Source organism: Ursus arctos, unplaced genomic scaffold (assembly GCF_023065955.2).
Source record: "Ursus arctos isolate Adak ecotype North America unplaced genomic scaffold, UrsArc2.0 scaffold_3, whole genome shotgun sequence".
Taxonomy (NCBI): domain Eukaryota; kingdom Metazoa; phylum Chordata; class Mammalia; order Carnivora; family Ursidae; genus Ursus; species Ursus arctos.
The window spans coordinates 66923981-66944585 of record NW_026622985.1 but is presented as its reverse complement, the minus strand read 5'-3'; the positions used below and the strand labels follow the sequence as shown (position 1 = coordinate 66944585).

The 20605-nt window shown below is 35.6% G+C and overlaps 1 protein-coding gene across 1 annotated transcript in view; it reads left to right on the top strand.

Moving 5' to 3' along the window:
* Positions 1 to 20063, top strand: part of BMT2 (base methyltransferase of 25S rRNA 2 homolog) — a 93018-nt gene extending 72955 nt beyond the window's left edge. Inside the window, exon 5 of the mRNA XM_026509608.4 lies at positions 16856 to 20063. Within this exon, the coding sequence (XP_026365393.1) occupies positions 16856 to 17485 (630 nt within the window). The 3' untranslated portion in view covers positions 17486 to 20063. The remainder of the gene's footprint in view (positions 1 to 16855) is intronic.
* The last annotated feature ends 542 nt before the right edge of the window (positions 20064 to 20605 follow it).

Here is a 20605-nt window from a genome sequence, read left to right as displayed (position 1 = left end):
GAAGTACTCATGAACTACATCTTGAATAAAAGAATAGAATCTTATTTCAACCTAGGGTTTCAACTCTGAGCCTGTTTTCTTATCTATATGATGGGGTTAGTAATGGACCGTATTTCATAGGACAGTTGTAACGTCTAGTTAAGAAGTATTTAAAACACTTAAGCACAGTGCCTGTTATATAGTGAGTGCTAAAGAAATGTTTGCCATTATTATTGAAAAGTTCCAGAGATTCAACTTTCATGAGTCCTTTGAATTTTGATGAAAAAATGCCAACTATTACCATTATCTCTACTTCTGAAAGGAGTAAACAAGTGGACAAATGTTTGCTTTATAGTAAAACAGCTGTTCTTAGCTTATCACTGCAAAGAATTCCTGTGCCATCAGGACCTATACTTTTAAAATGCATTTGGCTTCATACGTGATTTTTTTTTATTTCCTCAAGACACACATTAGAGGTATCCTTTAGGGACTGCTGAAATATGATAACCATTTGTTTATATAGAGAGCCATAAACTTTAAACTGTAAAGTCATTGGGGAAGGCAAAAGAACTGCTATATATGAGTTCAGTAGTAGAATCAGACTTCCACAGTTCCAGAATGCTATATATAACTAATGTTAAAACAAGAAGAGATTTTCACTTCCAGCCAAGATGGAGTAACAAGGACCAGATTGATCTTTCTCCTACCTAAAGCAATAAAAAGCGGACAGAATGTTTGTTTACAAGACACTTAAAGACTGAAAACAAATCAGTTGAGCCCTACTCTTGCACCAGCATTTGGCCTTCGGAGAGTTTCTAAGACATGACACAGAGAGGGAATCCCAGGCAAAGTCCTGCTGATTCCCTGAGTTGTGGAGGTAGAGCTGAGAGTCCTAAACCAAGGCAGCTAGGGTTCAGAGAACAGACCAATTATGTGATAGCTGCACAGAGGGAAAACTCTGGAGTACTGGAGGGCAAAGAGTCCTCCTTGAGTACTCAGCTGAGTACTGGTCAGTACATGATATGTGCAAGAAAACTACATGAGACTCGAACTGCACTCGAAAGGAGTCAGTGTTACAGTGCCTGGCACTCACGTAAGATGAGAACAGTCCCTGTCCCCACCAGCCATTTTAGTGCATTAAGTAGAATACACAGAAGAGTCTTACCTGAGTGCTGGAAAATATTTAGCCTTAGACTGAACAATGGTACAGTCCCACCTAACAGACCCAAAAAGATCAAAGTGTCTCCAGGTAATTCAACTACATCCCAGAACAAAGCTCAAGAATATTCAAAGCAATACAATACCGTCCAGCACCCAACAAGGTAAAAATCGTTAGATATCCAGTAAAGAAATAACCGGCCATAGTCAACAAAGACCAACCCTGAACTTACATAGATGTTAAAATTAGGAAACAAGGACATTAAAATAGGCACAGTATGACTCTATTCTGTATGTACAGGAAGTTTAGAGACATAGAACATACTTAAAAAATACCAAATCTAACTTCTAGAGATGGATACTACCACGTAGTATATGAAACACATACTAGATGGAATTAGATACTGCAGAAGAATAATTAAATTGAAGACACAACAATAGGAACTATCCGAAATTAAATATGAAAAGAATTTTTTAAGTTGAAAGAACATCAGTGAGCAATGAGATAATATCAAGTAGCCAAATACAAGCATAATTGGAGTCCCTCCCACAAGGCAGGGAGATTAAAGAAATAACGGCCTAAAATTTTCAAAATTTGATAAAAGCTATAAATCCACAAATCCAAGAAGCTCAAGAAACAAAATTACACCAAGGGACATGGTAATCAACGCCCCCCCAACACATACACAAAATCAAAATCAAAACAGATAAAAATTGTTAAAAAGCAACCAGATTTTTAACTGAAAGATAATTTGTCACCAAGGAAAAATATCTTTCAAAAATACAGAATATTTTTCAGACATTCAAAAGTTTGAAGGATTCAACATCAACTAATTTACGTTTTAAGAAATGTTAAGAAGTGCTTCAACCAGGTGGAAATACAGATCTACACAAAATGATGCAGAATACAGGAAGTGATGTTTTTTTTCTTTATTATTTAAACTCTAAAAGACAACTGACCACTATTATGGGCTGAATTCTGTCCTATTCCTTCTTGAAAAAATATGTTAGGGTCCTGACCTCTGGTATATTACTTTATTTGGATATGGGGTCTTTACAGAGATAATCGAGTTAAAAATAAGGTCATGAGGGTGGGTCCGAATTCAGTATGGTTGTAATATTCTTATAAAAAGGAGAAATTCTGGCTTAGAAATACACACACACACAGAGAATGTCGTGTGAAGGCAGAGGGGTGATGATTGTACAAGCCAAACAATACAAAGGTTGCCAACAACCAGTAGCTAGAATAAAGGCATGAACAGATTTTCCTTCACAGCCCTCAAAACTACCAACCCTGTAGATACCTTGATCCCAGATTTTTAGCCTCTAGAACTGTGACAAAATGCATTTAAGTCACGCAATTTGCAGTATTCTGTTACAAAGCAGTCTTAGCAAACTAATACATCCATTTAAACAAGAATCATACGGAATGTGGTTTATACGTAAAAAAAAAAAAAGTGTGACAATAATAGCACCAAGGATGAAATTAGAGAAATGGAAATATATCCTATTTTAAGGGTTTTGTATTATATAGAAGTGGTGAAATACTTGAAGGTAGACTGTTAAAGATACATACATTAAATCCTAAAGCAACCACTGAAATAACAAAAGAGTTAAAGCCAATAAGCCAATAGGGATGATAAGATAAAATCATAAATTCATTTAATCCAAAAGATGGGAGAAAGAGGACAAAAGCTATAATGAAGAGATGGGACAAACAAAATAAATAGGAGTACAGATTTAAACCTTAGTGTGTCGATAATTACATCAAATAGGCTGCAAACTTGATCTCCTGGCTATGGAGGCCAAGGGAGCATGTATTCCTTGTTCTATGGCACTGTAATAGTCAGTGTCACCCAGAAAGGAGCTCATACCCCCTGTCTGGCATCTCTGTTTTTGCAGCTGCTGCCAGGGTACATCACTGCATCCCTGGCTCTGGTGGCCAGTAAGGCTTACACTCACGGGTCCCACAGAACTGTAATCAGCTGTGCCCCCCAGAGCACACAGCAGGTGGCATCAGACCTAGGAGCTCAGTCTTCCTGTGAAGGAAGATTATTAGCTAATTATCATGACTATGGCTTGAGTGGCATTAATTAAACACACATCTTGGGGCTGACTATAATCTTTTCCAGAGACTTCTGTAGGTGGGCCCTATCTTTGAGCTCACTCTCTGTTGTGCTTCCAAGTGCCAGTTCTTGGCAGACTAGCAGGCTACCACCCTGAGGGCAATGCACAGACAACAGACTGAGGCACACTCCCCAGTCTTTCTGTGAAGGAGGCATCTTTGCTTGGTCTGGGGCTTTGGCCTTAGGGACCTCCTTCAGGCTTGGCACACATTAGTGTCATACAAAGCTCTCTCAAGGAACACAGGCTGAGGACACCATCCTGCATTCTCCATCTGCCTTGCTCCACCTCGTTACTATCACCCAGAAAAGACCTTATACATTTGTCTGGGGCCCTGATCACTTTGCCACCCAGAGGATACCTCCAGATGGCCTGGTTCTCATGGCCAGTGGAGGCTTACATTTGTGGTCACACAGGACTATAATATATTTGCATACTTTTAGAACTGATGCCTGGAGGTCTGGCTTCCCACCAGCCTAGAATCTAGGTGCTGAGATCATCCCCCACCAGAACAATGACAGGTCTTGGTACCTCCTCAACTATTGGAAGCTATTAAAAATGTAATAGGCTGCTTGGACAAGCATAAAGGTTTGAAAGACAACCAAGAACTGAGATGGAGTTGAACAACAAGTTTCATCTCCTACACAAGGCCACTCTTTCAAGACAGGAAGAGGCTGAGGTGTCATCTGCTATATAGAAACCAACACAGAGAGTCAAATAAAAGGAAGAAAGGAAGGAATATGTTCCAAATGAAAAAAAAACCAAAACAAAAAAAGATAAAACTTAGAGGTAAGTAATTTACCTGATAAAGAATTCAAAGTAATGGTCGTGAAGATGCTTACAAAACTGTAGAGAAGAATGAATTAACACCATGAGACCTCCAACAAAGAGGTGGAAAATATGACAAGGTACCAAGTACAAGTCACAGAGCTGAAAAATGTAACTGAACTGAAAAATACACTAGAGGCATTCAGCATGAGACTAGAAGCAGCAGAAGCAGCAGTCAACGTGAAGACTCAACACAGAGCAGCAAAAAAGAATGGAAAATGGAGAAAATACTAAAAGTAGCAAGCAGAAAACAACTTACTGCATACAAATGAACTCCCGTAAATCTATAAGCAGATTTTTCAGCAGAAACTTTATGTTCAAAGGGCTGAAAGATAAGGTACTGCCATCCAGGAATAATCTACCCGCAAAGTTATTCAGAAGTGAAGGAGAAGCTTTATAAATAAACACTGATGAAAGAAAATGAAGATGACACAAAGAAATGGATAGACATTCCATGCTCATGGGTTGGAAGACAGAATTGTTAAAATTCTGTACTACCCAAAGGAGTCTACAGATTTAATGCAATCCTTATCAAAATACCAATAGCATTTTTCACAGAACTAGAATAATCCTAAAATTTGTATGGAACCACAAAGACCCCAAATAGCCAAAGCAGTCTTGAAAAATAAAACTGGAGGTATCACAATTCCATATTTCCAAGTTATAATACAAAGCTGTGGTAATCAAACAGCGTACTGGCGTAAATATAGGCACATGGATCAATGGAATAGAATAGAAAACCTACAAGTAAACCCACAATTATATGATCAATTAATCTTCAACAAAGGAGGAATTTATATACAACAAGAAAAAGACAGTCTCTTCCACAAATGGTCTTAGGAAAATTGGGCAGCTACATGCAAAAGAATGAAACTGGACCACTTTCTCATACCAAACACAAAACTAAACTCAAAATAGATTCAAGACCTAAATGTGAGACTTGAAACCATAAAAACCCTAGAAAAGAGCATAGACAGTCATTTCTCTGACATGGGCCAGAGCAACATTTTTCTAGGTAAAAGTCTCCTAAGGCAAGGGGAGAAAAGCAAAAAATAAACTACTGGGACTACATCAAAATAAAAAGTTTCTGCACAGCAAAAGAAATGATCAAAACAGAAAGACAAGCTACACTGAATGGGAGAAGATACTTGCAACTGACATATCTGTTAAAGGGTTAGTATCCAAAATATATAAAGAACTTATACAACTCAACACCAAAACCACAAATCTTATTTAAAAATGGGCGGAAGACATGAATAGACATTTCCCCAAAGAAGACATACAGATGACCCATAGACACATGAAAAGATGCTCAATATCACTCATCCTCAGGGAAAGGCAAATGAAAACTACAATGAGATATCACCTCACACATGTCAAAATAGCTAAAGTCAAAGACAAAAGAAACAACAGGGGTAGGCAAAGATGTGGAGAAAAAGGACCCTTGTGCAGATGGGAATGCAAACTGGTGCAATCACTGTGGAAGAGTATGGAGGTTCCTCAAAAAATTAAAAATAGAACTGCCCTACAATCTAGCAATGACACTACTGGGTATTTAACCAAAAAATATACAACCACTAATTCAAACAGGTATATGCACCCCTGTTTATAGCAGCATTATTTGCAATAGTCAAACTATGGAAGCAGCCCAAGTGTTCATCAGTAGATGAATGGATAAATAGTAAGTGATAGACAGATAGATAAGTGGTAGATAGATAGATATGCAATGAAATATTATTCAGGGAGTGCCTGGGTGGCTCAGTTGGTTAAGCATCTGATACTTGATCTCAGCTCAGGTGTTGATCATGGGGTCATGAGTTGAAGCCCCAAGTTGGGCTCTACAGTGGGTGTGGAACCTACTTAGAGAAAAGAAATCTTATTTAGCCATAAAAAGGGACAAAATCTTTCCATCTGTAACAACACAGATGAAGCTAGAGAGTGTAATATAATGCAAAGCAAAGTCAGAGAAAGACAAATACTGTATGATCTCATACATGGAATTTAAACAGAACAAATGAGCAAAGGGGAAAAAAAGGAGAGACAGACAAACCAAGAAATACACTCTTAACTATAGAGTACAAACTGATAATTATCAGAGGGGAGGTGGGTCGATGGGTGCAAGAGATGATGGGGATTAAAGAGTTCACTTACCATGGTAAGAAAATCATTTTGGGCATAATTGAGGAAATTGGATATGTATTGCTTATTTAAAATCCAACAGTAAGTGTCTTAGGTATGATTTTTTTTTTTTTTTTTTTTAAGTGGAGAGAGTTCCAGACAAGTAAAAGCTAATAAAGGAGTTCATCACCACTTAACTGGCCTTAGGAGACATGTCAAAGGAACTTCTTTAAACTGAAAATAAAAGGCACTAATTAGTATTAAGAAAAAATATGAAAGAATACAAATCACTGGAAAGGTTAATACATGGTAAATATAGTGGATTAATCACATAAAGTAAGTATGAAGATTTTAAAAAGTAGCAAAAGTAAGTGTGATTGTAATAGTCAAAGGACACACAAGATTAAAAGATACAAAATGTGTTGTGAAAAACATAAAACACGGGGATGGGTAATAATGTTAAGCTTTACAATGTGAACAATTTAAGTTGTTATCAACCTAAAACAAGTGTCAAACAAGTGTTAGAGATCTGAGTTGTTATATCTAAGCCTCATAGTGACTACAAAGCAAAAATTTATAGTAAATACACAAAAGATAAAGAGACAGGAATATAAGCATACCACTAAGAAAGGCATCAAACCACAAAGGAAGAGAGCAAGAGAAAAGAAAGGAACAAAGTGGAACTACAGAAACAGAAAATAATTATCAAAATGGAAATAAGCACATACCTATCAATAATTACTTTAAATATAAATGCATGAACTTCTTCAATAAAAAACACAGTTTGTTGAATGGATAAAATAAACAAGATCCATTTATAGGCTACCCGACTCACTACAGATGTAAGGGGAAACAGACAAAATGTGAAGGGTTGGAAAAAGATACTCTATGCAAATGAAATCCAGAGGAAAGCTGGAATAGCTATACTTTTATCAGACAACAGACTTTAAAGCAAAGATTGTAATGAGAAAATACATTTGTAAATATGCATTCAACATAAGAGCATCTAAATATATAAGGCAAATATATATTTAGATCAAAAGGGAGAAATAGCAATACAATAATCATAGGGGATTTTAGTACCCCACTTACATCAGCAGATATCCCACTGACCTTAAATGACACATTAGACCAGATGGACTTAATATTTTCAGAACACTTCATCCAGAACAACAGAAGGCACCTTCTTCTCAAATGAAAGTGCAGCATTTTCCAAGACAGATCATATGTCATGGAAATACTTGTATTATATTATACTTAAGAGGATTAAATTATCAACTACCTTTTCTAACCACAGTCAGTGGTATGAAAGGAGACATTAATTACACAAAACTAGAAATTTACACATGTGGAGATTAAATGTGCTATTAACCAGTGGGTCAAAGAAGAAATCAGAAGAGAAAAATACTTTGGGACAAATGAAAATACAAATGGAACACACCAAAATATATGGGATGCAGGAAAAGCAATTCTAAGAGGGAAGTTCATAGCCATAAATGTCTACCTCAAGAAACAAGGAAAGTTTCAAACAACCTAACTACACCTCGAGGACCTAGGTAAAGTACAAAAGAAGTTCAAAAATAGAAAGAAGGAAATAAAGATCAGAGCAGATGTAAATGAAATAGAGACTAAAAAGACAAATAGAAAAAATGGATGAAACTAAAACCTGGTTTTAGGAAAAGACGGACAAAATTGACAAACCTTTAGCTATACTCACCAAGAAAAAAAGAGAGGATTCAAAAAAGAAACAGCAGATGTTACAACTGATGCCACAGAAATACAAAGGATCATAAGAGGCTATGATAAACAATTGTATGCTAACAAATTGGACAACCTACAAAAAATAAATTCCTAGAAACATACAACCTACCAAGACTGAATTAAGATGAAATAGAAAATCTGAACAGACTGGCTACAAGTAAGTGGATTAAATCAGTAATCAAAAACCTTCCAACATGAAAGACCTAAATGTGAGGGAGGAATCCATCAAAATCCTAGAGGACAACACAGGCAGCAACCTCTGTGACCTTGGCTACAGCAACTTCTTGCTAGACACGTTTTCAAAGGCAAGGGAAACAAAAGCAAAAATGAACTATTGGGACTTCCTCAACATAAAAAGCTTTTGCACAGCAAAGGAAACATGGACAAAACCGTAAAACAACCAACAGAATGGGAGAAGATATTTGCAAATGTCTTATAAGATAAAGGGCTAGTATCCAAAATTTATAAAGAACTCATCAAACTCAACACCCTAAAAAAACCAAATAATCCAGTCAAGAAATGGGCAGAAGACATGAACAGACATTTCTCCAAAGAAGACATAAAAACAGCCAACAAACACATGAAAAAATGCTCAACATCACTCAGCATCAGGGAAATACAAATCAAAACCGTGATGAGATACCACCTCACACCAGGCGCAGAATGGCTAAAATTAACAAGTCGGAAAACAACAGACGTTGGTGAGGATACAGAGAAAGGAAAACCTTCTTAAATGTCGGTGGGAATGCAGACTGGTGCAGCCACTCTGGAAAACAGTATGAAGTTTCTTCAAAACCCTACGACCCAGCAATTGCTCCCCTAGGTACTCATCTAAAGTATACAAACATAGTGATTTGAAAGGGCACCTGCACCCCAGTGTTTATAGCAGCAATGTCTACCGTAGCCAAACTGTAAGAGCCCAGATGTCCATTGACAGATGAATGGATAAAGAAATGTGGTATAAACAATGGAATATTACTTAGCCATCCAAAAGAATGGAATCTTGCTATTTACAATGATGTGGATGCAGCTAGAGGATATTATGCTAAGTGAAGTAAGTCAGAGAAAGACAACTATATGATTTCACTCATGTGGAAATTAAGAAATAAAACAGATGAGCTTGGGGGAAGGGAAGGTAAAATAAGATAAAATCAGAGAGGAAGACAAACCATAATAGACTCTCAACTAGGAAACAAACAGGGTTGCTGGAGGGGGAGGTGGGTGGAGGATGGGGTAACTGAGTGATGGGCATTAAGGACAACACTTGATATAATGAGCAGTGGGTGTTCTATGCAACTGATGAATCACTAAACTCTACCTCTGAAACTAGTAATAGTTATAACTATTGTTGATTTTAAATTTTTAAAAATGAATGCTAAAAAAAAAATACCTTCCAACAAATAAAAATCCTCCTCAAACTCTTCCAAAAATTAGAAGAGTTTTGGAAACTCTTCCAAACTCATTTTATAAGGAAAGCATTACCCTGATACCAAAACCAGACAAGGATGCCTAAAGAAGAAAAATTACAGGAACAATATCCCTAATATGTAGATACAAAAAACCCCAACAAAATGTAAGCATACTGAATTCAGTAGTATATTAAAAGAATCATACACCATGATCAAGTGGGATTTATTCCAGGGATGCAAGGATGGTTGAACATCCACAAATCAATAAATATGATATACTATCTTAACAAAGGATAAAAATCTTATCATCTTGATAGATATGGACAAGCATTTAACAAAATACAACATCCATTTATGATAAAAACTCTCAACAAAGTGGTTATGGAGGGGACCTACCTCAACATAGTAGAAAGGCTAAATATGACAAACCCACAGCTAACATCATATTCAACTATGAAAAGCTTTTCAGTTTTTCTGCTAAGATCAGGAAGGAGACAAGGATGCCCATTCTCTCCACTATTATTCATTCAGTACTGGATAGTTTCTGCCAGAGCAATTAAGCAAGAAAAGGAAATAAGCATCCAAATTGGAAAGAAAGAAGTAAAGCTGGCACTATTTGCAGATAACATGATACTATATATAAAAATCCTAAAGATTCAAATCAGGAAACTGTTAGAATAAAGAAATCCAGTAAAGTTGCAAGATAAAAAAATCAACACAAAAATCCATTGTATTTTTATACACTAATAATGAAATATCAGAAAAAGAAATTAAGGAACAATTCCATTTACAGTTGTGTCAAAAAGAATAAAGTACCCAGGAATAAATCTAACCAAGTAGGTGAAAGACTTGTATATTGAAAACAACAGTACAATAAAAGAAACTGAAGATAAAAATAAATGGCAAGATAATCTGTGCTCATAGAGTCAGAGAATGTTAAATATCCAGACTACCCAAACCAATACACAGATTCAGTGCAATCCCTATCACAGTTGCAGTGTCATTTTTCAGAGAAACCAGAACAGTCCTAAAACTTAATTGGAATCATCAAAGACCCCTAAATTCTGAAAGCAGTCTTGGGAAAGAAGAATAAAACTGGAGGCATCACACTCCCTGATTTCAAACTATGTTACAAAGGTATAGTAATTAAAACACCGTGATACTGGTATTAAAACCTACACAGAACAAATAGAGAGCCTAGAAATAAACCCGTGTATCTATGGTCAATTAATTTACAACAAAGGAGCAGAGAATAGACAGAGGAAAAAGGATAGTCTCTTCAATAAATAGTGCTGGGAAAATTGTACATCACATGAAAGGAATGAAACTGGACCATTACACACCAAAACTAAAAATGGATTGAAGACTTGAATATGGACTGGAAGCCATAAAACTCCTGAGAAAACATAGAGTGTAAGCACCCTAATATCAGTCATGGTGATATTTTAAATCTGACTACCAAAACCAAAGGCAACAAAAGCAAAAAATAAACAGGGGAGACTACATCAAACTAAAAAGCTTCTGCAAAGGAAACCAGTAACAGTATGAAAAGGCAACCTACCAAACGGGAGAAAATATCTGCAAATTATTTTACATCTGATAAGGGACTACTATCTAAAATATATTTTTAAACTCACAATTCAATAGCAAAGAAACATACAGTCTAATTAAAAACTGGGCAGAAGATATGAATAGACATTTTTTCTAAAGACAACATACAGATGGCCAAAGAGATTTATGAAAATACGCTCTACACAATTAATTATCAGGTAAATGCAAGTAGAACCACAATAAGATACCACCTTTTACCTGTCAAAATGGCAGTTATCAAAGACAAGTATTGCTGAGGATGTGGAGAAAAGGGAACACTTGCACACTGTAGGTGGGAATGTAAATTTAGTGTAGCTGTTAGGAGAAACAGGTTTTCTCAAAAAATTAAAAATGAAGCTACCATTCAGTCCATCAATTCCACATCTGGGTATTTATCCAAAGAAAATGAAAACACTAACTTGAAAAGATATGCACCCGCAACATTGTTTACAGTAGCCAAGATATGGAAACAACCTATGTGTCATTGATGAATGAATGGATAAAGATGTGTGTGCATATATAATGGAGTATTATTTGTCCATAAAAATGAATGAAATGAGTCAGAGAAAGACAAATATCATACACTATTTTATATGTGGCATCTAAAGATATATAAATCTTTTTTAAACCAAACTCAAATACAGAGAACAGATTGATAGTTGTCAGGGGGAGTGCAAAGAAATGGGTGAATTGTTTTTAAGTTTAATATAATGGACTAAGCCATTTATTTAAAAGTCAGTGATTGTCAGATTGGGGGAAAAAATAACAGTCACCAAATATATGCTGCCTTTAAGAAATGCACTTCAATTACAAACATACAAATAGATTAAGAGCAAGAAGCTAGACAAAAAGAAAGTTGGTTGTGGCTACATTATGATCAAAGTAAACGACAGCAAAGAAAATTATCAGCAAAAAGATGACTATTTCAAAATAATAAGGTCAATTTATCAAGAGTACAAAATAATCCTAAACATACATGCATCTATAAACAGCTTAAATACATAAACCAAACACTTATGATAAAGTAGCAAGGAGAAGTAGACATATTTTTCATGTATTAGAGAAAGAGAGAGCACGCATGAGCATGGGGAAGGGGAGGGGCAGAGAGAGAGGGACAAGCAGACTCCCCACTGAGCAAGGAGCCCAGTGCGGGGCTCAATCCCAGGACCCCGAGATCATGACCTGAGCTGAAGGCAGACGCTTAACCGACTGAGCCACCCAGGCACCCTGACATTTATAAAATTATAGTCAGAGATTTTAAAACCCCTCTCTCAATAATTGATACAACAATTAGAGTGTCAAAGAAGAACTCATCAGGGAAATTAGACCATATTTTGGAATGAAAAGTAAAAGAGACTAAAATGTGTAGGATGACACTAAATCGCTACTTAGGGGAAATTATAGCCCTGACCACCTTTATTAGAAAATAACAAAAGTTCGAAGCAATGACAAAGTTCCAAACAGACAAAAAAGGCACACTAAATTCAAAGTACAAGAAAGAAAGAAAGAATCAGAGTAGAAATCAATGAAATAGAAAACGTTGAGAAAAACAGCTTGGAAAACTGATAAAAACAAAAGCTAGTTCTTTGAGAAGTTAAAATTGATTAACCAGTAGTCATACTGATTAAGAAAGAGAGGAAGAAGTGGTATCATTACTGATTTTACCAATATCAAGAGGATAAAGAAATCTTGTGAACAGATTTATCCCAGTAAATTCCGCAACTTAAATGAAATGGACAAATACCTTGGACACCATCACAGGGTAATCATGAAGAAATAGATAACCTTAATGGCCCTAAATGTATTATAGAAATTTGAATTGAGAGTTACAAATTTTTCCAGAAAGAAAATTTCAGGCCCAGATAGTTTCATTGGTAAAATTGACTAAACTGTTGTGCCTACGTGGCTCTGTCAGTTAAGCATCCAACTCTTGACTTCAGCTCAGGTCATGATCTCAGGGTAATGAGATTGAGCCCCACATTGGGATCCGTGCTCAGCATGGATTTTGCTTCTCCCCCTCCCTATGGTCCTCCCCCCAACACATGCTCACTTGCTCACTTTCTCTCTCTTTCTCTCTCAAATAAATCTAAAAAAAAAAGAAAATTGACTAGACTGTTAAGAAATAATACCAATTATACACAAACTCTTTCATAAAATTGAAATGGATAGAATACTGCCTTCTTACTCTATTAGGCCATTACCTGATACCAAACCAGAGACCTTCCTGAACAATATAACATATCCCTCATGAACATACATGTAAATGTCCTATAGAAAATTTTAGCATATTGAATGCAATAATATTTCAAAACAGGTAATACATCATGGCTGTTTGGTTTGCAAGACTGGTTTAATTTCAGAAAACAATTTTTTCATCTCAGTAGCACACTGAAAAGGATAATCTCTCAATAGGCATAGGAAAAACATTTGATAAACATCCATTCTTTCCTTATGAAAACACTCAGAAGGAACTGAACTGAATTTCTTCAACCTAGTAAAGGCTATAATGAAAAACCTACAGCTAACATCATACTTAGAAGAAAAATGTTTTCCCCACTAGAACAAGAGTATCCCCTACTCAACACTTCTATTCAGCATTCCCTGTAAGTCCTAGCCAGTGCAGTAGAGCCAGGAAAAAAGCAGTAATAGGCATCAAGATTGGAAAGAACTAGAACTGTCTTTATTCACACATTACATTGATCATCCATTAGATTATTCCTTGGAATCTACAGAGAACCTACTAGAATAAATGAGTTTAGCAGAGTTGCAAGATATAAGATCAATATACAAGAGTCAACTGGTATGTGTATACACACACACACACACACACACCACAATCAACTAGAAATTAAAAACAGTACCATCAAAAATATGAAATATTTAATATATAAACATGAAATATCTATTTCACATAAATCTGATAAAAGATGGGAGAAAGCCTGCATATTGAAAACTAAATTATTGACAGAAATTAAAGGAAGACCTAGATACATAGATATACCATGTTTATTTATGGAGGAACTCAATATTGTTAATACATCAATTTTCCCAAAATTTATCTATAGATTCAAGGCAATCCTGATCAAAATCCTAGCAGTTTTGTAGAAGTTGAAAAACTTACTCTAAAATTTATGAGGAAACTTAAAAGGACAGTGTTTAAGTAATACTACCTCATTTCAGGATTTATTTTAAAGCTATAGTAATCAAAACACTGTAGTTTTGGTGTCAAGAGTATCAATGAAATCCAAGATAAGGTCCACAAATAGGGCCAAATTTATGGACTACTTATATTCAACCCAGATGGAAAAAATGGTCTTTTCAAAAAATGGTGGTTGGAAGAATTGGATATCCATAAACAAAAGAAAAAACTTTAGTCCATACCTCACACCATATACAAAAATGAACTCGAAATAGATTATAAACCTAAATGTAAAACAAGGCTATAAAACTTCCAGAAGAAAACATTGAAGAAAACCTTCATAACATTGGATCAGGAAAAAAATTTCTTAGGTATGACACCAAAAGCAGTCCATTAAGCAATACATTGATAAATTGGTCTTTCATCAAAATGAAAAACTGTTAAGAGAAAGACAAGCCAGAATCTGGAAGTACTTTAAAGTCCCACATCTGATTAAGGATTTGTATCCAGAATAATGAATTCTCAAAACTCAATAATAAGAAAACAGTGTTTTCTAGGGTAAAGCAGCCTTTTAAGCGAGCAAAAGATTTAAACAGACACTTGACCAAAGAAGATAACCCAGACAGCAAGTAAGATAAACATCACTACTCATTAGGAAGATGCAAATTAAAACCACAGTATACCACTCCACTCCTATATTATAATGACTAAAATTTAAAAGCCTGGCTACTCCGAGTGTTGATGGGGATTTGGAGGAACTGAAATTCTTATACACTCATGGTAGAAATGTGAAACTGTTTACTTTTGAAAACAGTTTTGGAGGTTTTTTTTAAAGTTAAACATGCACCTACTATATGATCCAGCTGCCCCTTTCTTGGATATTTACCCAAAAGAAATGAAGGCATATCCGTTGAAAGTCAAACAGAAATGTTCGTAGCAGCTTGTTAGAATAGCCAAAAGTTAGAAACACCCCAGATGTTCATAAACAGATGTATGGATAAACTTAACTGTGATAAACTCTTAATACAGTTGGATACCTTACAGCAATTAAAAAGGAATAAACTAAAAAAAAAAGAAAAGGAAAAAGAAAAAAAAGAATAAACTATCAATAGATGCAAAAGAGTAGATGAATCCCAAAATAACTGTATTGTGTAAAAGAAGCCAGGCAAATCAAGAATACATTATTCTGTCTTATTCCATTCATATAAAATTCTGCGAAATACAAACTTAATCTATAATGATAGAAATGACATGAATGATTGCCTAGTGGCCAGGAAGAACAGGAAGGGTACAAGGAAGGGATTAGAAAGGCTCAGGGAGGAAGCTTTTGGGGGTGTCAGATCTATCCATTAAATTGATTATGGGAATGGTTTCATGAACGTTTAAATGACAAAACTTACCAGTGAGTACCCTTTAAATATACTTGCTTGTAAATCAGGATATTTCAGTAAAGTTATCTTAAGAGGGAACAAAAGCGGGGGGTGCCTGGCTGGCTCAGTCAGTCAGGTGTCCGACTCTTGGTTTCAGCTCAGGTCATGATCTCATGGATTATGAGATCAAACCCTGTGTTGGGCTCCCTGCTCAGCAGGAAGTCTGCTTGAAGATTCTCACCCTCTGCCCCTCTTCCCACTTGCCTGCACTCTCTCAAATCTTAAAAAAAAAAAAAAAGGTGGCGGGGAGCAAAGGGAAGGAGAAAAACATCTTTTTCTGTGTAATAGAACTTCCCATATCACTTCCCTGATAGATAGTCCACATGATTATGTGACCAGCTTGTCTACCTAGTAACAAGAATGAGGGAATGAAGTATTAGCCCGTATCATTGTTAGTTAATAACTATTATACTAAGAGAGCAACTAATTTTTATCTAATTTTAAAACTGCTTTATTCTGGATCATTTCCATGGAGTTGTAATTGTCAGCAAATTATACACGGCTGTGTATTCACTTTGCTGTGGTAGTTCCCATGTCATCTACGTTGACTTTAATATGTAGTTTTAAGTCAGGTATTAACTTTTTAATAGAATAAATGTAATACTAAAATTATTTTTAAGATGGTTCGAGCTAATGGTTAAAAGACACTTTTCATATCTTTAAAAAGTGTTGGTGCTCATATTTACAAATTTATAATGCCCCTTTCATTATCGTCTTTGATTTGTATTTCATGGTATTTCTTGTTTAAAGTTTTTATATTGGCCTGGCTTTGTTAACTGTAAATGTTGAAGTGAAAGTAAATATGACTAAGTTAAGATAAATCTTTCTTAGAAACTCTTACCCAAATTAAATTTCAAATTGTCAGGCAGAAATATTTATTTTTTTAATGATGAGTAGAAATTCTCTGGGCTTGATTACTCTTCGAGATTTTAGTGAGTAAAAGTTCAGTTTGAATGTCTTTGCAAGCGGAATAATGTAGAAGGGAAAGAATCAAAATTAAATCTTGGGGGGCGCCTGGGTGGTGCAGTCGTTAAGCGTCTGCCTTTGGCTCAGGGCGTGATCCCAGCGTTCTGGGATCGAGCCCCACATCAGACTCCTCCGCTGGGAGCCTGCCTCTTCCTCTCCCACTCCCCCTGCTTGTGTTCCCTCTCTCGCTGGCTGTCCCTCTGTCAAATAAATAAATAAAATCTTTAAAAAAAAAAAAAAATTAAATCTTGGAAAATGTAGAAATGCCATGACAGAGTTTGGTATAAAATCTGTGTAACAGGATGGAAATAATCTTCAGATTCTTACTATGCCTTGTTTTTCCCTTTCTGCAGAGTGTATATAAATGTGACTTCCTGAACTTGCAGCTTCAGCAGCCACTCCAGCTTGCACAGGATGCTATCGATGCCTTTTTGAAGCAGCTGAAAAACCCTATTGATTCTCTTCCTGGAGAACTTTTCCATGTGGTGGTTTTCTCTCTCCTCCTTTCTTATTTTCCATCGCCTTACCAACGATGGATTTGCTGCAAGAAGGCCCATGAACTGTTAGTGTTAAATGGTTTACTGCTTATCATCACACCTGATTCCTCCCATCAGAACCGTCATGCTATGATGATGAAAAGCTGGAAGATTGCTATAGAATCTCTGGGCTTTAAACGCTTCAAGTATTCAAAATTTTCACATATGCATTTGATGGCATTTAGAAAAATCTCCCTAAAAACCACAAGTGACTTGGTTAGTAGGAACTACCCAGGGATGTTATATATTCCTCAAGATTTCAACAGTATAGAAGAGGAGGAATATTCTAACCCTTCCTGCTACGTTCGATCAGATATAGAAGATGAACAACTAGCATATGGTTTCACAGAGCTCCCTGATGCTCCATACGACTCAGATTCTGGAGAAAGTCAAGCCAGCTCTGTTCCTTTCTATGAGCTAGAAGATCCCATATTACTTTTAAGTTAGTATCAATGTTAAAGGCCCTTTCAGTCCAGACTTCTAAACTAATTGCTTACACTAATCAGAAATACTAACATGAACTCAGTACTTAAAACCTGGTTTGCATAGAAGAAATGCAAAGGTTTACAGAGTTTGCTATTTTTTTCTACTTCTGGATTTTAAAATTTATTCTTATATAGAAAGCTTAAAGTTTCATGCAGAGTGACTCCTGTCGTAGCAGAAACCACTGTTACTTTAGCATTTAGCACTAAGATATCATAGAAAGGTACCTTTTTTCTTTAGTGCTATTGTGAAAATGAAGCATAACTTGCTATGTATTTTCCTTTTGTAATCTTTTCAGTGTTGACTTTAAACCATTGCAATGAGAAAGATACGTAGAAAGCTGTAGCTTGCACTTTGATGACTCACAAGTTAAATGTGACACAGAGATAGATTGGTTTAGTTGTTTTGTGATGCACTTATTCTCTTTTCTAGCTAAATTCTTACCTGTTACAGAAAGCCATTTTCTGTTCAGTTTTGACTGATGATCCAGCATATCCTCAACTTTTTGGAATTGATCTTTTTCTTTTTTGCTCATTTGGCAGCATCAGACATTTGGGGAAAGAATTCCCCCAAGTATGTATTCTAATTTCATTAGTACAGTACAATAAACACCATTGCCAAAGTAGAATGTTCATATCTTTCATATTGATTTAGGCCTTGGTGTTAAGTATATTTAACTGTGAGAGTTCACTCTTACCTTTTTTAAATTTAGGTTTCATTTACAAAATTTTCTATGTAAGCAAGAACAATACTCGATCCTGACCTGAAACACCTTTGTGAAAGGGTTTGCACTTGTAAGAGTTTATGTTCTGTCTAGACCAACCTTGTTAGGGTCCTCACCTTTCCATTAAGGAGGTGTGCTGCACTACAAGTCTGGAATTATATAGAAAAATTTTAAATTAACCCTCTGCTAGCCATCTCATAAAATGGTTTTGACCTTTCGGTATTCTAATTTCTATCAAAATTCTAGCAGGAAATTTTCTTCGAATATATAAACCATTAGTTGGCTGTGGGAATTTTCCCTTTCCACATTGATAAATGACTTTCTGTGTTTCTGAATCAGAAGCAAATGATTAAGGAGAAAAATATGTCCAAACAAGACAAGATTAGTTTAAGTAGCTAAGAACATTTGGTCCACATTGTCTTGTCAGCCAGCAATTGTCATGTAAACTGTCATTTTTAAGAGTGCCACTGTGTGGATTTTTTTTTCAAGTGGTTATTACATTAAAATTACCTCATACTGAGGTTTTTGCACTGAAATATCACAGTTTCAGAGTTCATGGTTAATGTGTGTGTTTGTGCGCGTGTGTGTGCGCGCGTGTGTGTGCGTGTATTTTTAAAGGAAACTTGCATTTTCAATAGTTGATCCTAAATTTCATAAACTGCACTTCTTTGCTCTGGTAAAACTGATGTTTTTGTGCTTATTGTGAGTTGCTGTAGTTAACTTTGAACGTCAAATTTTATTTAGAAAGACAAAATTACCCTTTAAGATATCAATGTTTGGGTATATATACCCAATATTTCAAATTAAATTTCACATTCTAAATTAATGAAAGTAACAGGACTGTAATTAACCTAAAAAGTCAGTTGAATGAATGCAATAAATACTTTTGGCATATTTGAGCAACCAGTAACTTGAAATGTTTCATTTACTTTCAATAGCTTCAGAGCCCTTAATAATTAAGACTGACTTTTCTTTCCAATTAAGCACTACAGGTCACATCTTTATCTCCCCCAAAAGAAGGGGAAAAAACCCCACTGTGTTCAGGTAACAGAACTGTGTTTTGGTAGTACCTCTTTTATCCATACTGCCCATTTCCTTTGATTGGGCTAAATACCATCTTAAGGGCAAAGAAGACAATGTATCTAATTAAAGCGCTTTGAAAGTAAATGAAAACCGTGCTTTTGAGAGGCTGGTGTAAGTATGACCTTGGAGTCAGCCTTTGTGTTACAGCTAACATGTTGGTGCTATAAATTCTTCTGATTGTTTACAGATGTTGATTCTGCTTATGCTCCAAAGTGTGCATGATGTATTTTAAGTAGTACTTTAAAGAAAAGTCTCTTTATAAAACCTACTCCCACTTAGTATAAATTTGTTTGGATTTGTTACTGTAAATTCAGCTTCAAATTAGGTTGGTACAGGATTTAAACTAATACATATTCCACCAAAGCCAGTTTAACATTTAAGAAGTGTTAAAATAGTCCTGTGGCTTGGTGCCAGATTATATATGTAATGACAAGAGAAGTTAACAGAGCCTTCTAATATTGAATGGGTACTCTTGAGAATGATTTCATTTGGATATAAATAAGTTTTAAGGGGTCTCGTGTCTCAGAACAGGATTCTCCAAAATAATTTGGGGTTTCAAAAATAAATGATCATTTAGTTAGATTCTTCAGGATCATGACTAGATCAAAAATGGTTTATATCATAGTTGCCAAATGGTGGGAGATGGCATACCTGAAAATGTATGTTTGTGTTTGTTGTATTTTTTCACATTTTGTGAACAAAGCACATTTATTAAAAATTTTAAATTTTCTAATATTCATTGTCTATTACTTACAACCTGAAAGTTCTGTGCTCTTTGACTTCTAAGTGATTTCAAATTTGGGAAGCAGTTTAGAATTTGAATGACATCCAGAATTTTCAAGCCGATTCACCCACTCAAATTCTTTAATTTCAGAAATTGATTCACCAAAATACAGAGAGCTCAAGTGACTACCACCATACTGTTATGTATTATCATGCTGTTTATCAAAGAAGCAGGGACAACAGCCCGCATAAATTCTAGTTCATTGTAGGTCTACTTTCCTTGAAAGTTCTATAAGAGATAATTAAGTGTCTTAATTATTTTACGGCACCAGATGGCCTTCTCATGATGTTGAACAGTTCTTTATCCATTGAAAAAATGTTTGAACTTTACCATATACAGTATGCTGGGGAAACATTAGGATTGGGGTGGTCACAGTCCCCTGCTTTCATGGAGCTGATGATCTAATGGAGAAGATAAGCATCGTACATAGAGTTAACATCTGATTGCCTACTGATCCTTACACCTTTGCCCCTGCTCAGGTCCCTTAATTTGT